General features: G+C 36.1%; 1 protein-coding gene across 1 annotated transcript in view; it reads left to right on the plus strand.

Moving 5' to 3' along the window:
- LOC101535759 (cadherin-10) overlaps positions 1-20337 on the plus strand; it is a 65926-nt gene that overhangs the window by 22621 nt on the left and 22968 nt on the right. Inside the window, exons 2-4 of the mRNA XM_058680054.1 lie at positions 8981-9275; positions 9812-9931; positions 10567-10734. Of these exons, the coding sequence (XP_058536037.1) occupies positions 8981-9275; positions 9812-9931; positions 10567-10734 (583 nt within the window). The remainder of the gene's footprint in view (positions 1-8980; positions 9276-9811; positions 9932-10566; positions 10735-20337) is intronic.

Here is a 20337-nt window from a genome sequence, read left to right on the forward strand (position 1 = left end):
TTTACAGAAAACACGTTGTGGCAGATACCCTCAGTTTTGTCTAAGAACATACTTAAATTGCCTTCCTTTCAAAATCCATGTTGGCACAATGATTGTCTATCACTGTCATTCAATCATTTGGCTTCCAGCATTTCTTTTTAGAAACCAGCTTGCATTCTTAGACTTGGTGACTTGATGTTAACGTGTCTTTTGTTAAAGATGCTAAATCTTTCTTCCAGAAGAATTATTCTTGCAGTTTTACAACCTGCTGCAAAACTCTATTCATACTTATAAAGTTCACACATTGATATTTTTAAATTTTTGAATGATCTTTTATTTCACATGTTTTTACTTTTCCACCTTTCCAATACATTTTCAATTATATTATCTTTGTCTTCCAAAGCCAGTATGTCAATTGGCTGCATTTCCATTTTCTGCTGTATTCCCTATGTATTTCCCATTTCACCACGCCTTTTGCATGTGTAATTTTTAAATTCTTTACCAAGCACTATGTATTAGATCATAAAACTTCAAAAATTGGTTACTTTTCACCAATTTTCTCCTTTTTGCTTATTAGATGGCATTTTTATCACATGCGATCATTTACTTTGCATGTCAGTTTGTCAGTTATTTGACCAAACCTAGTATCAATGTAGCTGTAATGATATTTCTTAAATGGCACTAGCGGTTAGGATGATTAACATTGCATGAGGATTATCCTGCAGAACGTCTGTGGGCCTTATCCACATAGTGGAGGCTTTAGGATTAAAGAACTGAAGCTATCCAAAGGGCAGGGAATAATACCTCAACACCTCAATATAAACATCACTATTGCATTTTTTAAAGATTTATTTTATTTTTATTGGAAAGTCAGATATACAGAGAGAAGGAGAAACAGAGGGGAAGAGCTTCTGTCCATTGATTTATTCCCCAAAGTGGCCACAACAGCTGGAGCTTTGCAGATACAAAGCCAAGAGCCTGGAGCCCCCTCCGGGTCTCCCACGTGGGTGCAGGGTACCAAGGCTTTGGGCTATTCTGTACTGCTTTATCAGACCACAAGCAGGGAGCTAGATGGGAAGAGGGGCAGACAGGATTAGAACCCACTGCCATATAGATCCTGGCGCATTCAAGGCAAGGACTTTAGCCATTAGGCTACCACATTGGACCCCATCATTGAGTTTTTAACATGCTATTCTGTCCTGTGAATTTCTGACTCAATATTGCAGCATCAACGTTTGTCCCAATTTTGCTAGCCACCTTTCCCCACAGCTTTGAGGGTGCTCATTCTCAGTACTAACATTAGCCACTTCCTTGTTTGCTCTCTCCCTCCGTCTCCCTCTTCAGCCTTTCTCTCTCCCTCCCTCTTCCCCTAACTCTCCCAGTCTCTCTACCTTTCCCCCTGCTCTCCGTCTGTGTTGTTATTGCAGGATGCCCAAGAAGACGTCTCTAGTTGTAGAGGAAGTGGGAAAATGTTTCCAAAGTGCTCAGTGTCATTTTCAGGCCACAGAGAACACTTAGCATGATTTCAGGATTTTCAAGACAAATGGGAAGGAAGACAAGAGCTTCTACAAGACATTATCCTGCTCTCCTGTGTCCCAAATAACTTTCTTTAAAATGGACAACATAAAACTAGAAAACTGATGCCCACTGTCTATCTTCCAAACCACTTAGCATTGTTTAATTTCCCCTAAAATATTATTGAAATCACTGAACTTGGAAGCAGATAATGCATGTAAAATAGCATGTGTGAGAGTGAAAAACTTAAAACAGTCCATTCAATGTAATGTTGGTATGTTTACAGCATTAACAAGGAAATATATCTAATTTCAGATGAATCAAGATGTAACTATTTTAGATAAGTGTTTTTATGTAACTCCGTAGTCTTCTTTGCTAGGGAGTTTGAGCTGTTGTCGTGTACTGATTCTTTCAAATGCAGAGAGAAAAATAGAAACAGAGCTACAGAGTTACCTGCTTTACTTCCTAAATGCCCACAGCAGGAGGGCAGGGCCATGAACCCCACATACATGACAAGGACCCAAGTACTTGGATCGTTATCTAAAGAACTGATGCATTGAGACAGGCATAAAATGTTGGGAGATGTTTTCCAATGCCATTCATACCAAAACAGTGCCCAGAAGAGGAAAACACCATCTCAAGATGTCTTCACAAGCACATCCAGCAGACTTCACACATGCTAGTTCACTTCCTTGGCCTCCTTGCTTGGTTTCTTTCCAGGACCCACCAAATGAGTAATTACTTATTTATTTCTGACCAGATTGTTTTTGCTGGTTTTAACAAGCTTTCAGACTGCTTTCTGGTGTCGGGCAATCATCACTAGTATTTTTGTTGGATGCAAATTCAAAGAGGTTTGATTTAGTGATTTATTTTCCAATTGATATTAAATTACTCACTGGAGCAATTAGAACAGCATGCTAATGTTGATGCTGCCACAAGAGAACAGCATATTTGCCATATTCTGGATTTTCTAAACAAATATGAAATGTCTTGGCTGTTTGAAAGACAAGCAGACATAAAATTATCATGGTACATTAGGAAATCTGTTCAATTTCTGATAATTTCAGGACGAATGCACACAAAAAAAGAAAAGCAGAAATTGTTAAATTTCACTCACTGGTTTTCTTTTGATGGTCCATTCTCCAAAATTTGTCCATTGCAGAATTATTCAAGATAAGTTCTGATACAACTCTTAAAATACAATTCTGACTTTCTACAGAATGTTCTCGCAGTTTCCGCAATGTAGTCAGATTACCAACAACTATTAATGTACAATGATATAAATATTTTGGATGAGAAAGATGATCTTCAACATATACCCAATATACAATTTCTATACATAATTTTGTAGTGGCAGTATTGATCAATAAAATTCTCCAATTTTTAAATTGTCCTTCAGATTCTCTTCTAGCCTAAGGTGTCCCTCCTGGGAACAAATTACTTCAGGGAGATTGCTTGCCCTCACATGTGGGATGGGTCCTCTCTAACAAGAAGCAGGTCCTCGAATGACAGCACTTCCGGGCGTGCCAGCACCTGGGGCTTCCTCGACTCCCAGAACCAAGAGAAATAAACTTGTGCTATTTGTTGTCCAACAACACGAGCAACAGAAACAAAGTTCTGAAACACAGTAACTACCTTGAAGTATAATATTTCGTTATACGAATAGCTTTCAATATATGGATTACAAATGGACCTAAATTTCTTACTATTAAAAAGATGATCTTACACTAGATAGATCACAAGATTCTTTTTATCTTGCAAACATTTCATACAAATATGTTTAGATGAGCACTTAGCAAAAAAAACGTTACAAAATTTTTGGAACCTAGTCACAGTTTGAATTCCCAGGCTTTCATTAAGTAATTGATGGTTAAAATGTTGCTTTAAATTCAACTTAATTGTTTAGTTATAAATATTGGTGCTATTCAATATAACAAACACAGGGTTAAAAATAAAAATATTTGAATAAAAATCTGATAATAGGAAAATGACTTTTAAATGTGCAGTACCAGTTGTTCAGTTTTCATTAGTTGTCTTATAGCTTGCCATGTCCTTTATCTGCTTTTGAATCTACAAGGAACGCAGCAGGTTGTGAATTTTTAATAGGCTTTTCTCAAGGAAGGAAAAGGTCAGTATTAACATAAAATTCTTCTTAAAGATTTGTGGCACAAATGTTTCACACCGGAGAACAGGTGTTACTGAGAAACTAAAGCCACAACAATTTAATATTTCTTCTGTTTAAAGAATAATGCCTCATATAATAAAAATAGCACAAGACAAATCAATATAAAGTTATTTCTCTCAACATTGATGGTTCAAGACTTTTGGCACATGATTTATTAATCCTTCTTCCCTGGAATACAAACAACTGGTTTTATTCAAGTGAGTGTTTAATAAATTCAAAGACTGATATCTAATATTTAATTTAAAAAGTAGGCTAATAAGAAAACTGCAGTTACAAGGACTGATTCCCTCTGATTACTTTTTAGTAAATGACCAGGAATGGAAAATACAATTGTGGCACACAAATAAGAATTGAGGGAAGAAGTCAATACCACTCTAAGGGTGTACAGTATGCAAAAATGAGATAACTGAAATGACAAATAGAAACATTGAATGTAAATTTTCTACTTCTTTTTTAAGAAATTGGGATTAAATATCCCTTATAAATGTGTCTAGATTTACATTCTGTTTCCCAAGAAGCTCCTCTAAGCTCCCTCCCCTCCATTGACTGCTTCCAAGCCAGCTTTCTACTACTGCACACCCTGGGCGACAGCGGGTGTTACATAACTCAAGCAGTTAGATTTCTTCCACCACCGGAAGACCTGGCTTAGATTGAATGTCCCCAAGCTGTGCTCATCCAGTGCATGGTTGTGGTAGATACTCAGGGACATAGCCTGAAGATGGAGAACTTTCAGCCTCCCCCTCCTTCTCTGTCTCTCAAATAATTAAAATAGACATTTTAAAATAAACTTTGGAAGAAGTAGGGATACATGGGAAATCGACTGTATTTAAAGAATTTTGACCATTACTTTGTTTCTATAAATGCCAGGAAATCATTCTGCATCCATTTACCGGTTATTATTTAACTCTAAGAAGGCATTTGCGTTGTCAGCCAGAGATGATTCTCCATGTTAGGAGACCTGGAACACTGATATCTCCCACACTTGCTATAAAGAATAGCTTTCAACATCTTTAGTTGTCCGTTTTCAAATTTGTTTGGTTAAGATAATCTTTTGTTAAATAGGGACTATCATCGTGTTTCCGCCATGATAATTTTGCTCTTTATTCTAATGTTCTATTCATCTCCTAGATAAGAAGATGTTTAAGGGCAATTTTTCATTAATGCAAGGTCTAATACAAGAAACACTTCTTAAAATTCTGGCTTCGGGCCTGGCGCAGTAGCCTAATGCCTGAAGTCTTTACCTTGCATGCACCAGGATCCCATATGGATGCCAGTTTGTGTCCTGGACGCCCCACTTCCCATCTAGCTTCCTGGTTGAGGCCTGGGAATGCATTGAAGGATGCCCCAAAGCCTTGGGACCCTGCTCCCACGTGGGAGACCCTGAAGAAGCTCCTGGCTCCTGGCTTTGGATCAGGTCAGGTCTGGCCACAATGGCCACTTGGGGAGATGGCCAATTGATGAAGACCTTTCTATTTCCTTTTCTTTAAGTCTGTTTTAAAAAAGAAAAAGAACTGGCTTCTTAAGGTTGAAACTTACACATTCACAGGTGCAATTTTCTTTTTTTTAAATTATAGTTCCACAAGCGAAAGTAGAACTTCTTTCATTGTTTTTTTATTAATTTCATTGCATTATGTGACACATTTTTTTTTATGCACTGGAATTCCCCCCACCCCTTCCCAAACCCTCCCCCCGCCACGGTGGATTGCTCCACCTTGTTGCATTTCCATAGTTCAAATTCAGTTGAGATTCCTTCATTGGAGGTTTTGACCAATCATAAAGTCCAGCATCTTATTGTCCTGGTAAGTTCATTTTTGATTCTCAGAAACACAACCTAACTTGATATCCTTGTTTCTGAATCTGTATGGCCATGTTCAATTTTCTAACACAACAGAAACTCCCACAGTATGTGGTCCAATTACAAGACTTCATTTTCACTCTCTGCAGTACAAGTGAAGATAAAATCCTGCTGAGATTTAAATTCAGAAAACTGAACTTTATAAAAGTAATAGCTCACCATCCAAAGAAATGTTGAGGTTTTTTTTTTTACATTTCTAACAGAACGGAATGGAGTAGCTCATTGTAACGATTGTACCTTACATTATCCCCTCCCGGAATCTGTTTTTGCATTATTTTGTTGTGTATTGTTCTTGTTCAAAGATGTAAAATTTGTAAAATGTACCAAAAACAAGCAAACAAACAGAAAGCCAGGTTCAAAACTGCATGCATTATTTATCTGGCTTAAGAAATGTTCAGTCATTACTCTGGGTTTTGTGCATTGGCTGTGCCGTGACGCTTACGCATGCGCTTTCAATTCCATTGAACTAAAATGAAGTGGCTGATCTGTTATCATTAGTACCTGGCTCTTACAAGAGTAAATAAATATTATTCAATTAAAGTTACTGAAGGAAGAGACAGTAATATCATCACTGTCTACTACAAACAACAAAGTTATTCAAACAAATGACTGAGAAGATCAATAGTTCTTTGAATTATTTTGATTCCCAGAGAGAACGAGGAAATAAATACTGCTTAGATCTGTCACTTAGGAGCTTGTCACCGAGTTGCACTTGTACATAATCACAAAGTTCCCAGGCAACTATGTGCCTTTTGCATCATGACAAAGCCGTCTTCTGACGTTCTGAGAGTGATTCCCCAGACAATGCAGTTCTGTGTTGCTTTTAAGAGCTTTTTACTGCAGGCAGATATTTCCTGAGTTTCTCATCTTTATCATTTTTGAATAGCAAAAGGCACGGTAAAAACATTTTTATTTGATTTTTAAAACATTTTTATCTTAATGTACATACCGTCTTGGGGATTATCATCTGTATTGATGAAAATGAGTTATATATCCAGAAAATGGCTTATTCAGATTTGATGTCTACATGCTAATTGTTACAAACCACTAAGAAAAAAATAGACTGTACTGTAGAAACACAGATAATTAGTAGCATACTATTAACACTACTATGCTTACTTTAAATATTTTGGTTGTCTACCTCAAAAATTTTCAGTTTGCCACATTGCATTTGTTCCCATAAACACAATTCCCTTTCAATGCGAGCAAAAATCTCATTTACTTAGTACATAATTGTTTTGATATTCTTACACTTAATTATATACAAGTATATGTTTAAGTAATTTAATGAATAAAAATGAAGGCGATTTAGATCAATATCTAACTGAATAATATTTCATGTGATTGGAGAGTATTATCTCCTATTTTTAATTCTCAGAGCTGAATGTGTCTTCTCTGTTTAAATCTGCAGTTTAGATTCATATGTGTTTTATTGTTTAGGACAGTGCCGGGATGTGCTCATCCCATGTAAAGTGTCTGGATTTCAGTCTTGGATCCATTCCACATTCCAGTTTCTTGTTACTGTGCTTCCCGGGAGGCAGCAGGTCATGAATCAAGTGGTTGAATCCTTGCCATCCATTTGGAAGACACGGATTGTGTTTCTGGCTTCAGCATGGCTCAACTTGCCTGCTGCATGCATTTGAGCAGTAAATCAACAGATGGAAGATTTCTATCTGTAGCTATCTCTCTGTTTCTCTGCCTTTTCAAAAATGCTAAGTAAAAATTTAGAAACAGAAGTGGAAAAACTAAAAAGTAAATGAAAATTAAATGACATGTATCTATGATGATATTTCAGCTGTAATAAATGCTTTGCAGAAGTTAAAAACTACACTTGTTTATTTCTTTTTAATAAATAATGTAGTTTTTCAAAAGTATGTTCTCTTCTTCTTTTACATGCTTGTTGTAATTATGTGACATACAGAGTTAGAGTAGGGCTGAGACAGCGAGATCTTTGATTTATCAGTTCATTGCCAACCATGTGTAAATAACAGAAATTAGAGCAGGCAGAAGCCAGGGACTCCTTGGTATCCCCTGCGTGGGTGGCAGGGGCCCAAGCACTTAGGCCATCATTCACTATTTTCCTGGGTGGATTATCAGGGTGATGGATTGGAAGAAATGCACACAGGTCTCCTGTTTATACAATGATGCCTACAAGTGCGAGCTTAACTCCTTGCCCTCTAAAATTGCCCCCGTATATATTCTTTTGTTATGTATAATAAAATAATTATCATAATGTATAAAACTGTTTGCTGATTGGGTTGATCAACTACAAGAGATTTTTTTCTTTCTTTTTTTCTAACTACAAGATAATTTACGCTCATGAGCTTTGTCAAAGCCAAACACTACTCCTGTGATCAATGCCCCTCCCTTTACAGTAAGAAACTCATAGGAGGCAATAGATATGCTCATGTATAATATCCTTATTGAACTTGAAATATATTCATTATTCTTTGTCCAAAGACCCTTGAAAGTGTTTCCAGACTTAGAAAAGCTTGTTCTCCAGGTCAGGAATAAGAAGGTCAATCTCACTGCTGTACATACCCATACACAAGCCCGCTAGCCTTTGGGCATCTGTTCTCCAAAAGAATGGAGGGATCTCACCTAAGGGACATGGGCTCCTGGGCTAGTATTTATACTGGGACAGAGTGTGTCCCGGGCACTGCCCACAGAATGTGTGAACACTGCTGTAACAAATACAGGTTAGCTCAGTGTGGTTCCTATAGCTATACTCAAGGGACCAGGAAGTTGTCTAGCCCAATGCTGCTTTACTTCTACACAGAACTTGCCTTTTGACAATTTTATAATGTCTCCGAAATGATTGGATATTATAGGTTGTAGTGTTAGTTTATTTAGAACATTAAGTTGTATAGACCCGTATTTTGTTGACATTTATCTCTATTCCTGCTCTGAGTATCTCAATAAAATGTTTATAGAATAATTTTTATGACATACAACAAATGATATATGATGTTCTTAAAGTAGGAGCAATGTCACACATGGCTTTGTGTAAAATATTACTTATTTGCCAGAGCACTGTAGTCAATATTAAGATTATAGCATAAGATTTTCCTTATAGTAAAATAATTTTCTACATCCAGACATAGATGAGATATCAGTAATTATAACAGTATTCATAAACTGACAGTTAATGTCTTTAAAAGGATTTATTTGCCCATGACAATGATTATTTACCAAGCTAAACAAAGAAGTAAAATTTTCATTATTTTTTATTTGAATTTAAAGTCATGCTGATATACTGAAGGTTGTTCCTAGTGCTGAAAGTGTGAAAGCTTAGTGTGTTCAAACTTATTCCAACCTCATTTCATGAAACAAGATAACTGACCCCATTATTCTGGGATGGGATTTGAATGACCCTTTTTGAATTCTTTGAGCATTACGTGCCTTTAAACATTATCAAGGATATACTCTTTTTTTATTTCCCCTAGCTTCATTCAGACCAAGATAAAGGAGATGGATCACTCAAATATATTTTATCTGGAGATGGAGCTGGTACTCTTTTTATTATTGATGAAAAAACAGGTGACATCCATGCCACACGAAGAATTGATAGGGAGGAAAAGGCTTTCTATACTCTGCGTGCACAAGCTATTAACAGAAGAACTCTAAGGCCCGTAGAACCAGAATCTGAGTTTGTGATCAAAATCCATGATATCAATGACAATGAGCCAACATTCCCAGAAGAAATTTATACAGCTAGTGTTCCTGAAATGTCTCTTGTTGGTAAGTTCATTTACATAATTTGTGATTGTTTTAAAATATTTAAACATATTTTAGCAGTTCATGGAACTTGGTATCATCTTGCATTATTTCTAAGTTTAGAATCCATCTATTCATAAAGTTTTATCCTAGAACAGATGTTAATTATATTTAATTATTGGGGAGGGCACATATTTATTCTTCTGTGACTAAATATGCCCTTTCGTGAAATAAATCTACTGTGTGAAGATGAATTTGAATATCAAGCCTGAGCACTTATAAAATGACTGCATTTATTATATGCTGATATATTGTAGCATTATCCATAGAATGCATAGAAATATACTGTTGGCTAAATATTGTATATTTGCCTCAAAATGTACTTGTAACAATAATATGTACAATCATATGTGAGTACGATTGTCAGAAGACTAATATATAGAAGTTTCGTTAAGAGGTCATTATTAAAGCCAAAAATCATTCAAGTCTTCAATGAAAACCAGTGCTTTTGCTCCTCCTTCTGGTACTGTGCAGAACTAAGCTGAATTTGGATACTTCAGGTACTTCCGTGGTGCAAGTCACAGCTACAGACGCCGATGACCCTTCCTATGGGAACAGCGCCAGAGTCATTTACAGCATCCTTCAAGGGCAGCCCTACTTCTCTGTGGAGCCTGAAACAGGTCAGGACCGATGAATCAGTGCTTGCTATTTTAATCATCTTTATGACATTTAGAAATAGAAAGATGGGAGTAAGAGAACAAAACTGTAACCTTAGTACGCAGAGAAAGGTGAGGTTGCAGCACTTAAAGATGTTAAAAATTTAACATTCATAGAAAAATAACTGCTTTGTTATTTTTCTGTGTGCATTTAGATCACCGTGCAGGATATACTGTTATTTGAAGATAGAAAACTATTACAAATTATCAAGTATGTAAATATGTCTATAACTATATACAATCAATTTTAAGTAAAAATTATTTATAAGTCTCAGAATGATTGCTTAGTGGCTAAATCCTCAACTTGGATGGCCCAAAGCTTTGAACACGGCACCTGTGCAGGAGATCTGGAAAAACTCCTGGCTCCTGGCTTCATATTAGCTAAGGTTTGGCCATTGCGGTCATTTGGGGAGTGAGCCAGCTGACAGAAGACCTTTTCTCTGTGTCTGCTTCTCTCCATAAATCTCATCTGCTTTTCCAATAAAAATAAATAAATCTTTTAAAAATAATTTTAAAGATCATAAGTTTTAAAAAATATTTGTAAGCTTAATCAAATCATTGAAAATTCAATGAAAATAACAAGCATTTGTTTTTCTAAGGCATTATCAGGACTGCTTTATCAAACATGAACAGAGAAAACAGAGAGCAATACCAAGTGGTCATCCAGGCTAAGGACATGGGGGGCCAGATGGGCGGCTTATCGGGGACCACCATGGTGAACATCACGCTGACTGACGTCAATGACAACCCTCCTCATTTCGTCCAGAGTAAGTGCCTTTGAGTGGTTGTGCTGCAGATTAACAGATGTAATGGTTTAAAAAAAAATAACAAAAGAAATGAATGATGAAGATTTCACTTAAAACATATTAAAATATTGTACACAATTATATATATATATATATAAAATACACTATTATTAAAGAGAAAGTTAAATATTTCAGCTGTCTTTATGGAAACATAGAAGAACCTGCTGTAAAAACCTTTTCTTATACATGCCTTGCTTTTATATCCATAATTTTAAGAGTTATTTCTATCATTAGAAAAAGAAAATAATGCTTTCTTGGAAAATACAAATAAAATTTACAATAAACTTATCTCAATTTTCATGAAGAAGATTCTAAACTGAGGACAAATTGTTTCAATGAAACTGTGATTTGGTAAATATTAAGGAGTCTTCCAGAAAGAAATGCATGACAGCTTTTCAAACTAATGAGTCTTGAATTGACTGACATTGTGGAATGGCAAGCACACCAAAATATTTTATATTCCTGATCTATATGTGTATCGGTTCTGAACTGACCTTTTCTTTTCTTGAAGTAGGTTTAAGATGTTAAAAATCATCATCTTCTGAACATAAAAACATAGATTTTTTTTTCTTTCACACATTGGATAGACCACATATCTAGTACCGTACAAGGCAGTTTGAAATTTAACCTGAATGAAGGCATCAAAGACTCAACCAGTTTCATATTATGCTAGAAGATCCTAATTTTTGGGACATAATTTCATGTCAAGTATGAGAACCAGGGCAGACCTGGCTGGACAGGCAGTGATACCCTCTGGCATGAGCATAGACTAGAGGATGGAGTTTGTTGGGTTGAGCTAGTATTCAATATCCAATGATGTGCATGAGATCTAAATGGGCCGTGGATAACCCCATTCCTGCAGACCCAGGAACCAGACCTGGGTGCCGACCCAGGGGGAGTTGTTTGGAGTCACTGACTTGGCAGCTCCCCCTGCTGTACTTGAGGGCTGAGCACATGCTGGGCAGGGTTGGGCTGGGCTGCAGCACCCTTTGGTTAGCAGAGGAAAGAGGGCGGAACAAAATGATCAACTACCCAGTGAAATTTGAAAGCAAACTTCTGGATGAATGGAGACTTTGAGGCAGACTATGTTAGCCAATTGACTTTGGAAGGATTTCATCATCCTTTGACAGCTATATCAACAGCATCTCAGAACTGTCAAAATCACTTGAACAGAACCCTCGGAGCATGCTCCACGACAGGGATCCTGGGATGACATCAGGTGCTGGGGAGGCTGGGTGTGGTCTCTCCCATTGTATCCTCCCCTCTCTCAGATACAGGACGAGGAAAATATGTGAACAATGATCTTGCCCAATTTATCCTGATCTTTGACCTTTCCCACCCAGATCAACTATGTAAACATCATCAAAAATAAAATCAAATACATACATAAAAGAAAAAATAAAATCAATTAGTATAAATAAATCATTTATTAAACATAATAATAAATAATTACTATTTATTTGTAGTGAACAGACATTTGGCTCCCCTCCACAGCTGACATTTAGAACATGTTAAGACATTTTTGCTCGTTTTAACCGGTGAGTATTACCAGCACTGAATAGGAGGAAGCTAAGGATGCTGCTAGACTTTCTCACAAATAAAATAATGAAGGATTACCTAGGACAAGATGTCAGTAGTGTCTATATTGAAAAATTTGCGTGTGTGACGTGAAGAACTGTTTGAATGAAATGAAAAAAATAATTTATCTAAAAGCATTTCTCTAAGAATGAGCAGATAATTTTGAAAGCTAAAAGACTAAGAACAAGGACTCTAGAGTGAATTTTCTGGAGGAGTCAAAGATGTAATTATTCCTAAAAAGCTACATTTCACTGTGCTGGTGTAAAAGACAGATGATATCTCTATGTGTTCCATTTATCTGGCCTTCCTCACTAAATATCTCAGTCCCATTCATATCCTCTCATTTGCTTCTCCTAACACCAGAAAAATAAAACAGACTTCCTACCAAAGGTCCAGGAAAAGCTTAACTGACTGTCACCTGATCACTGTAGTGCTTTGCAAAGCAAAGAGAGCAATAGGGTTTGTTTCCTAACAGCCTTTCTCTGAAGAGCGCTCCTAGGAGTATGTCACTGTATTGATTTTCTTCTGGGCCAAAGATGGTGATTCACAATGGCTAGTCTGCAAGGGCAGGCCAGATCCACCAAGCCTGACTTGGCGCTCCAGAAAAGGTTTGTGTTATAAAACTCCGATCTATTCAGTTGAGAAGCACAAGAGAGAGGCACGAAGAATGGTCAGATCTAATCACTCTCTGTTATCTTTTCCCTGAGAAATACTGAGAATGTAGCAAAAATCAATGATTGTTCATGATTACGATAATTCTGAAAATTAACACAAAATTTATCACTTAAAAAGAATACTTGTATTGATGATACATTATAGGTTTTAAAAAAAGTTTTTTTGGATGTAAAAATATCATCAGATAATATAAAAAGGCTCTCATTTCTTGAGTATGTCAAGACTATGCTTTTATATTTTCCATCAAATGATCTCTAAATATCATATACAACTGAAATCTATTTAGGTACTATAAATAACTCCAATTCTCAGCTCTAAATAGAACTTTCATATCTGTATGTTTGTTGTGATTATTTTTGATGAACTAATGATTTCAAGCCACTAGATTGATTAAATAACAATTATCTTGTAGCCCTATATAAACACAGCAACAGTGTGAAAATAACAGCTATAGTTCTTGCTGTAGTATATTTCAAGTACCACAGAATGTGACAAATATTAAATCAGTCTTCACAAGATCCCAATGAGGTAGACATCAATGCTTTTTTTAGGTAAGAGAACCAGGTATCATGTCAATTAAGTTACTTGCTCATGATAGTGCAGCTAGAAAGAAATAAGAGGCGGTTGAAGGTTCTAGGTTATTGGACTTTCGAAAATATTCTAATAAGCACCAAAAGAGAAGCTACTGTATCAAAAATTCTTTAACTTCTTGGGATATCCTGTTTACTTAATGATGTACAAATTACTTCATGCAGATTATAAGACCAACTTCAGGCAGGGCACTTATGATTTTTTTTTTCCCCACTGGATACAAAGATAGGAAAGCCATATCTTGGTTGGTTGTTCTGGTTTGAATCACGACCCAACTTGCATAATTCCTTTTTTTTTTTTTTTTGCGAATTCCTCACACTGAATTGCCAGTTATAATAAACGAGCTCGCATCAGGCAAAGGCACTAAAGGAAATTTATTATATATACCATAGACATATAGATAAATGACAGGTGTACTCTGTGAGCTGGAACACTACCAAAATCCCTACCTGGAACAAGATATTTGCTTTAATAACTGCTGACTTTCATTTTGTAAATAGAGTCAACCATTCATCCACAGGGATCCAAGATAATGTATGCCGCAGGCTGATCTGCATATTTTAAAACCATCATGCACTTCGCCAGCAGAACAACTGTAGGGTGCAATTCAAGGCAGATGATTCCATATGAGAAAAAAAAAAGCAAATGGACTTTTAAAACATCTCTTTTTTTCATTGTTATCATCCGGAATATTTTAAAATATCACTCTATTCAAAAGCAATTGTCTGTTACTTATATTGGTTAAATGTAACGCAATTTTTACTCTGATCACAAAGTACCCTCAAATATTTGTAGAATTTTCCCTTATAGTCACAATGCCTGTAATTGTGGGAATTAAAAGAAATGACATTAGTAAAGCATTTGTTAATTTGTTCAACCTTGACTAAAGTGCTGCTATGCATCAGGAACTATCCTAGGAAATAAGTGCAATGATCCTAAGAAATATGACATAGGATACACACACAAGCAATTTGCCTTTGAGCATGTGTGCAGCTACTCAAACTGCATACACAGAGAGTACTCTTACCTTGTAGTTTCTTAAATATGTATTGGTTATCTTTAACATTACTGTTCAAACTTTTGTGTTATGTGTATGTATACTTTTATTTTATATATGAAGTTTATATATATAAGTATATATGATTTATTTGAAGGCAATTTTAAGTTGATGTGGACACTGAATTTAAAAACTTGTAGGAAGATACAGAAATATTTATGCATTTATAATAATAATGATCATCAAAATAATATATTCACACACAATTGAGGAATAATAAACAACATATTTGTCAAGTACATCAAAATAATATATTCAACATATTTGTCAAGTACATCAAAATAATATATTCACACACAATTGAGGAATAATAAACAACATATTTGTCAAGTACACTGAATTTTAATAAGATATGTTCAAATCCAAAAGGATCAGAAAGAAAACAAATTCACTTAAAAAAACTGTTTCTAAAATAAGCAGGAGTTTTCTGGTTAAAAAAAAAAAAAGGATTCTTCAAGAACGTTTCAGTTTGGGAGAACAAAAGGAGAAACATGAAAATGAGTGATAAGTGTGTAATTTGACAGGCTTGGATCCCAAGTTGCAAAGCAGAAATTGCGAGAGGTGGGGATTTTCCTGTGAGCAGTGTAAGCATCAGGGAGAAGTTAGACACAAAGACACACTGCTAGATGTATTAACTGAGGGACCTTTTTCTTAGAGCATTAGGTATAGTGCTTCCTCATGTCTAGTTATCCTGGAGGCAAAAAGCACACTGTTTGCACAGGACAGAAACGGGATGAAGTAATACTGAGACGCAAGACGTGAAAACACAATATATTTAAGGGAATGATCCACAGGCCTCTGCAGTTATCACCATTAAAGATTTGAGGATTAAGAAGATTTTTACACCAAGTATAAACGATGATTTGAACTTGCACATAAAATTCATTTGAAGGCAAATAGCTCCAAATCAATTTGAACAATGATTTCATATATACCTGTAACAAGATGTAAGCATCTGTGAAGGGAAATGTATCAATCAGAAATGCCTGTGGACCATATGATAACACTTCAGAAAGTTTGTGGGAAAATAAAAGCTAAGTTTAAGCATAGGTGTTCAATGCATTGGCTAAGACATTCTTTGTGGTAACAACATCCTATTCCAAGGCTTCAGTTTGAGTTTCATCCCTGCTCCAAATTGCACCTTGCTGCCAGCACATCTCCTGGAAGGCAGTAGATGACGGTTCCAATAATTGGGTACCTGCCACCCTTGTGGGAGACACAGATTGAGTTTCTGGTTCCAAGCTCCAGCCTGGCTTACCCTCAGTGTTTAGTCAATGAAGTAGTAGATGAAAGATTCATTGTCTCTTTCATATAAATATATTTTCCAAAACATAAAGTTTTGGCATAAAATATTTAATTTCCTGCATAATCATTCATGAGCTTATTGAAGATTCAAGTACATTTGCAGTGAAAATAGAAGTGTAAGATCTCACCTTACCTAAGTATTGACTGACAGAATCTAGAGAAATATACAATGTTCCATATACAATGAAACATACAATTTTCCATACACAATAAAGTGCATAGTTTAATGAGAAATTGTGTACATACAATTTACACACAAACCCACTTGGGGGCCCAGCACTGTGGTGTAACAGGTTAAACTGATGCATGCAGTGCTGACATACCACACAGTCTCCCATTCAAGTCCAGACTGCTCCACGTTGGATTCAAGCCCCAGGTGCAACAGTGGAAAATGTCCCAATTCCTTGCACCTTACAGCCGGGTGGGAGATATGGGTCCTGGCTTCTGGCTTCTGGCTGCTGCCTGCTGCTGCCTGCTGCAGCCCTAGTCATTGTGGAAAATCAGAATAATGCTCTCTCACGCTCTCATCATTTCTGTAACTCTGATTCAAAGTAAACATATCTTAAAAAGGAGAGAAACACTTGAAATTGTCTTTTTACTTCAGTGAGAAGTGGCCTATATGAAATGACATATTTGCAGTTTGTATTGTGGTAGCCTCTAGAACCCTCTTGAACACTACACCTGGGTAGATGTATATATAGAAATAATGAAATTCAGCTTAAAAATGTATGAGTGAACAAGATTTATCTTAACTTCCCCCAATCCTATACTTTTTGGTTTGTACAGATTGCAATTATGTATATGTATTTATGTACATAGATGGATATCCAATAAGTTGGAGACAATTTCAAAGAAATGTATCAAAAAGGATTCCCTAGATTTGGCAAATCGGTGCTGGCTGCTGCAAAGGCTGCGTGGTATTCTTTCCTCAGTGGCATACTCAGAAACTAAGATACGATGTGTGCAATTCAGTGAAGCATCCTGTTTTGCTTTAATTTAACTTAAATGCTCAAATCTGTTAGAGATCCTGTCTCTACTGCTCACAGATTTAGGCTTTTCTCTTTTCTCTGGTGAGAATCTTCAATTCCGTAGCCCTGGTAGTTTGTCGCTCTCTGGTGTGACTTTCAACTCTCCTCTGCTTTCTCCTAAATGCCCATTTAGCATTGCACAATTTCCTTAACTACTCTGCAGTTGCCTCCAAGGAGCTTTATCTGGTTTTTAATTTCTTCCTGTTAAGCTCATTAAAAAACATTTTTTAAGCATTATACAATGGAATGGTTTATAAACATGCATAATTGTGTCATTTTTCTTAAAGCAAGTATTGTTTGAGATTAGTATGCAGCATAGAGATGTTCCAATATGATTACACACAAAACAAATTAAAAAATTAAACTAATGTTAAATTATTTTGTTGATTCATACACCTGATGCTTTTTTAATCCCAAGTTTGGAAAAGTGGAAAGTTCTTATGCAAATGAAATTATCAACAAAGGCAAGGATAAAGAGATTATACTTCTTCAGAACTTTACTTTTCCAATGCATGTATTTGTGGCCACGTTCACTGCTTGCAGGTAAGCTGCTATTCTGCTAGTTAAGCTCAGGTTAGTCTTTTGTAATTCTTAAGGAAGTCACCTTGTCTACACAATCCCATCTTTTTTTAATTTACTTTGTCTCTCTTGTGGCTTTCATTCAAAGTCTCTTATATTAACCTATTATATTATTCATAGTAATTTTGTACAAAGTGTAAAATATATATATTCTACACCCATATACATGCATGTGTGTATATACAGTATAAACCAAAGAGATACCTCCTCAAAGGCTCACAGCAGCAGTGACAGAGTCAGGGGTGAAGCAGCAGATGGAAACTCAATCCAGCTCTCCACAATGTCTTGAGTCATCATTACCACCTGCCAATCACAGCAGGCTGGATTAAGATACAGGGGTCAGGAGTAGACCCATAATTCACAAGAAGTCCTATTGATTAGATGTTGATAGAGTAAGTGCCCTGCAATATCGGTCTCAAATCCTAGCTAACAAGCAAAACATAAAAGAAAATTAAAAATCTTTAAAAATAAAAGTTCATATATTATGTGAGGTTATTGATAGCTTGAAAATACGTTAATTTAACTCACTATACTTTAGTCAGTTCATAGGAGCGCTTCTTTGCAATATTGTCTTTTAGATTTTTATGATTGAAATACAACATTCCGTATATGAATCAGAAGTGTTAATTGTTTGTCTCCTCTTCATAAAAATGAACAATCAGACTAGGAAGATACTCACCAAGTAAAATAGTTACCCACCCTAAACTTCACAAGAGAAGCAGGTAATTCACTGTGACAACCAGGAAGAAATTGAAAACAATTCTAAATGGGAACTGATAGGAAAATGTACCACATAATTAAAGTTCCATCAACTCCAAGATAAAAAAAAATGAGTATGCAAATAGATGTCCTAAGGGGGAAATGAGATGTAAGGGTTACTGGCACTCTGCTGCCATGGTCAGTGTGGCATCACCGTCTAAGCTTTCTGTCTGATTCCACTCTGCCGCTCACCTCACATGAAAAACACCTCTGAAACAGGGGTACACTGGTTCTCAATTGAAGTGAGTTTTGTTCATTTGGCAAAACTAGCATTCCTGAATTCAACATGCAATATTTGAAAATAATGAGTTGTCAATGAGCTACCCTTCCTTACATGTAAACTATAGGAAATTTTAAAGTTTGAGATACGTCCAATAAATCTTACCATTAAAATGATTTCTCAGCATAAATGTAATTAGAGTGAAAATACTGTCAAATTTTACAAACCTGGTGTCGGTCAGTGAATAAATATGTATTGAATGAATTAACCACTAAAGTTGCCTAATAATTAAATGAATGTTAAAGCATGTGTGATTGGCATGTAATCATATATTTTATTTATAGTCACCTGACTTACTTGACAGAACTAACTTTGTTTCATTTTGTTGAGTGCAGTCAATATCAATGAGAGCTTTTCAGGTAGTTGGAACATGGCTGAAACATTCGTATTAATGTTTTAAAGAAAACAGATAATATATGCATATTATGGCTTTCTGTTCTCTAAAAAAATTGGAGATAATAGATGATCATTTTCATTCCAACAATGAAACTATTAGAATCATAATACAAATCAATGGGAAGTGGTAATTTTTCTGTAAAAGCTTCAGAAGATATTACACTAGGAGTGGGGCATTTGTCCAAGGAGCTAAGAATTAAAGTCCAAAGGCACTATGCCAATGTCCTTATGAAACAGGACACTCAGTTTTCTCACACTGACCTGATCTGGTAGATGAAAACAGAGCAGTGATAGGGCCAACCAAGGAGAAGAAGTTCATGTAACTGCAGTGACACACCTACGTGCCAAGCACAGTCATAAAATTCTGACTTTAAGAGAACATGGTCTGCTCAGAATTTCAGCCTGCAGTGCGGTAAGGAAAGATCTTCCATGACAATGTTCCTACTTCTTTGTGATATTACCACCCAAATATTAACTCTGCATTTGCTGGGTTATACTCTACTTTTTCAGAGTTATTAATTTCCATCACTTGTGGGTAGAATCTGACAGACACAAGGAGAGGCAACCAGGAACATTTCCCCACCGGGATTAGGACAGGCACCCATATGAGATTCCTGCCTGCTCAAGGCAAGCACTTTAGCCGCTAAGCTACTGTACCAGGCCCACTATGGATATTCTAATTGTTAAGCAGAAACATATACAACATTGGCAGAGTGGAATATCTCATCACTTGAAAACTTCACAGGCATGTTTGTGAAGACTATGAATGAAATATTCCACTAAATGTTAAAATCAACTGATCTTTCAAATGACATATGTACTTTAACTTTCTTTATGCTAAAATATATACACATGTTATATAAATAGGTTTGTATGTGTATATACCTGCATATATGTGTGTATATATTTACATGTATGTGTATGTGTTATTTTTGCATATGGTGTGTGTATGCACATATATACCGTTTGCAATTAAAGTTTGATATCACTTTTATTTTAAAGCAGCTGTCCTCAAGATGGCTTAGTGTATCTTAATAGTGGCCAAAGTATCACCCATAATTCCTAGCAGTTAAAGATGCCTATAGAAATATTGCAGCTTATGTGATCTGAGCCCATGCCATGAATCATCAGGAATATCCTGGGTCCAATGCTTCTTTTGCCTAGTGCAGTGTCCTTTGGTCCTAGTTGACTGGCAGACTGTTGGCTGCTCCAGTAAGCATGGTATGAAATGACTAAAATGGGTCTATGCCCCCTGACCTGAAGTGATTGAAGAAGCAAAGATCAATTCTGTAAAATGGTAAATAGCTGTGTCCCAG

Source organism: Ochotona princeps, chromosome 23 (genome assembly GCF_030435755.1).
Source record: "Ochotona princeps isolate mOchPri1 chromosome 23, mOchPri1.hap1, whole genome shotgun sequence".
NCBI lineage: Eukaryota > Metazoa > Chordata > Mammalia > Lagomorpha > Ochotonidae > Ochotona > Ochotona princeps.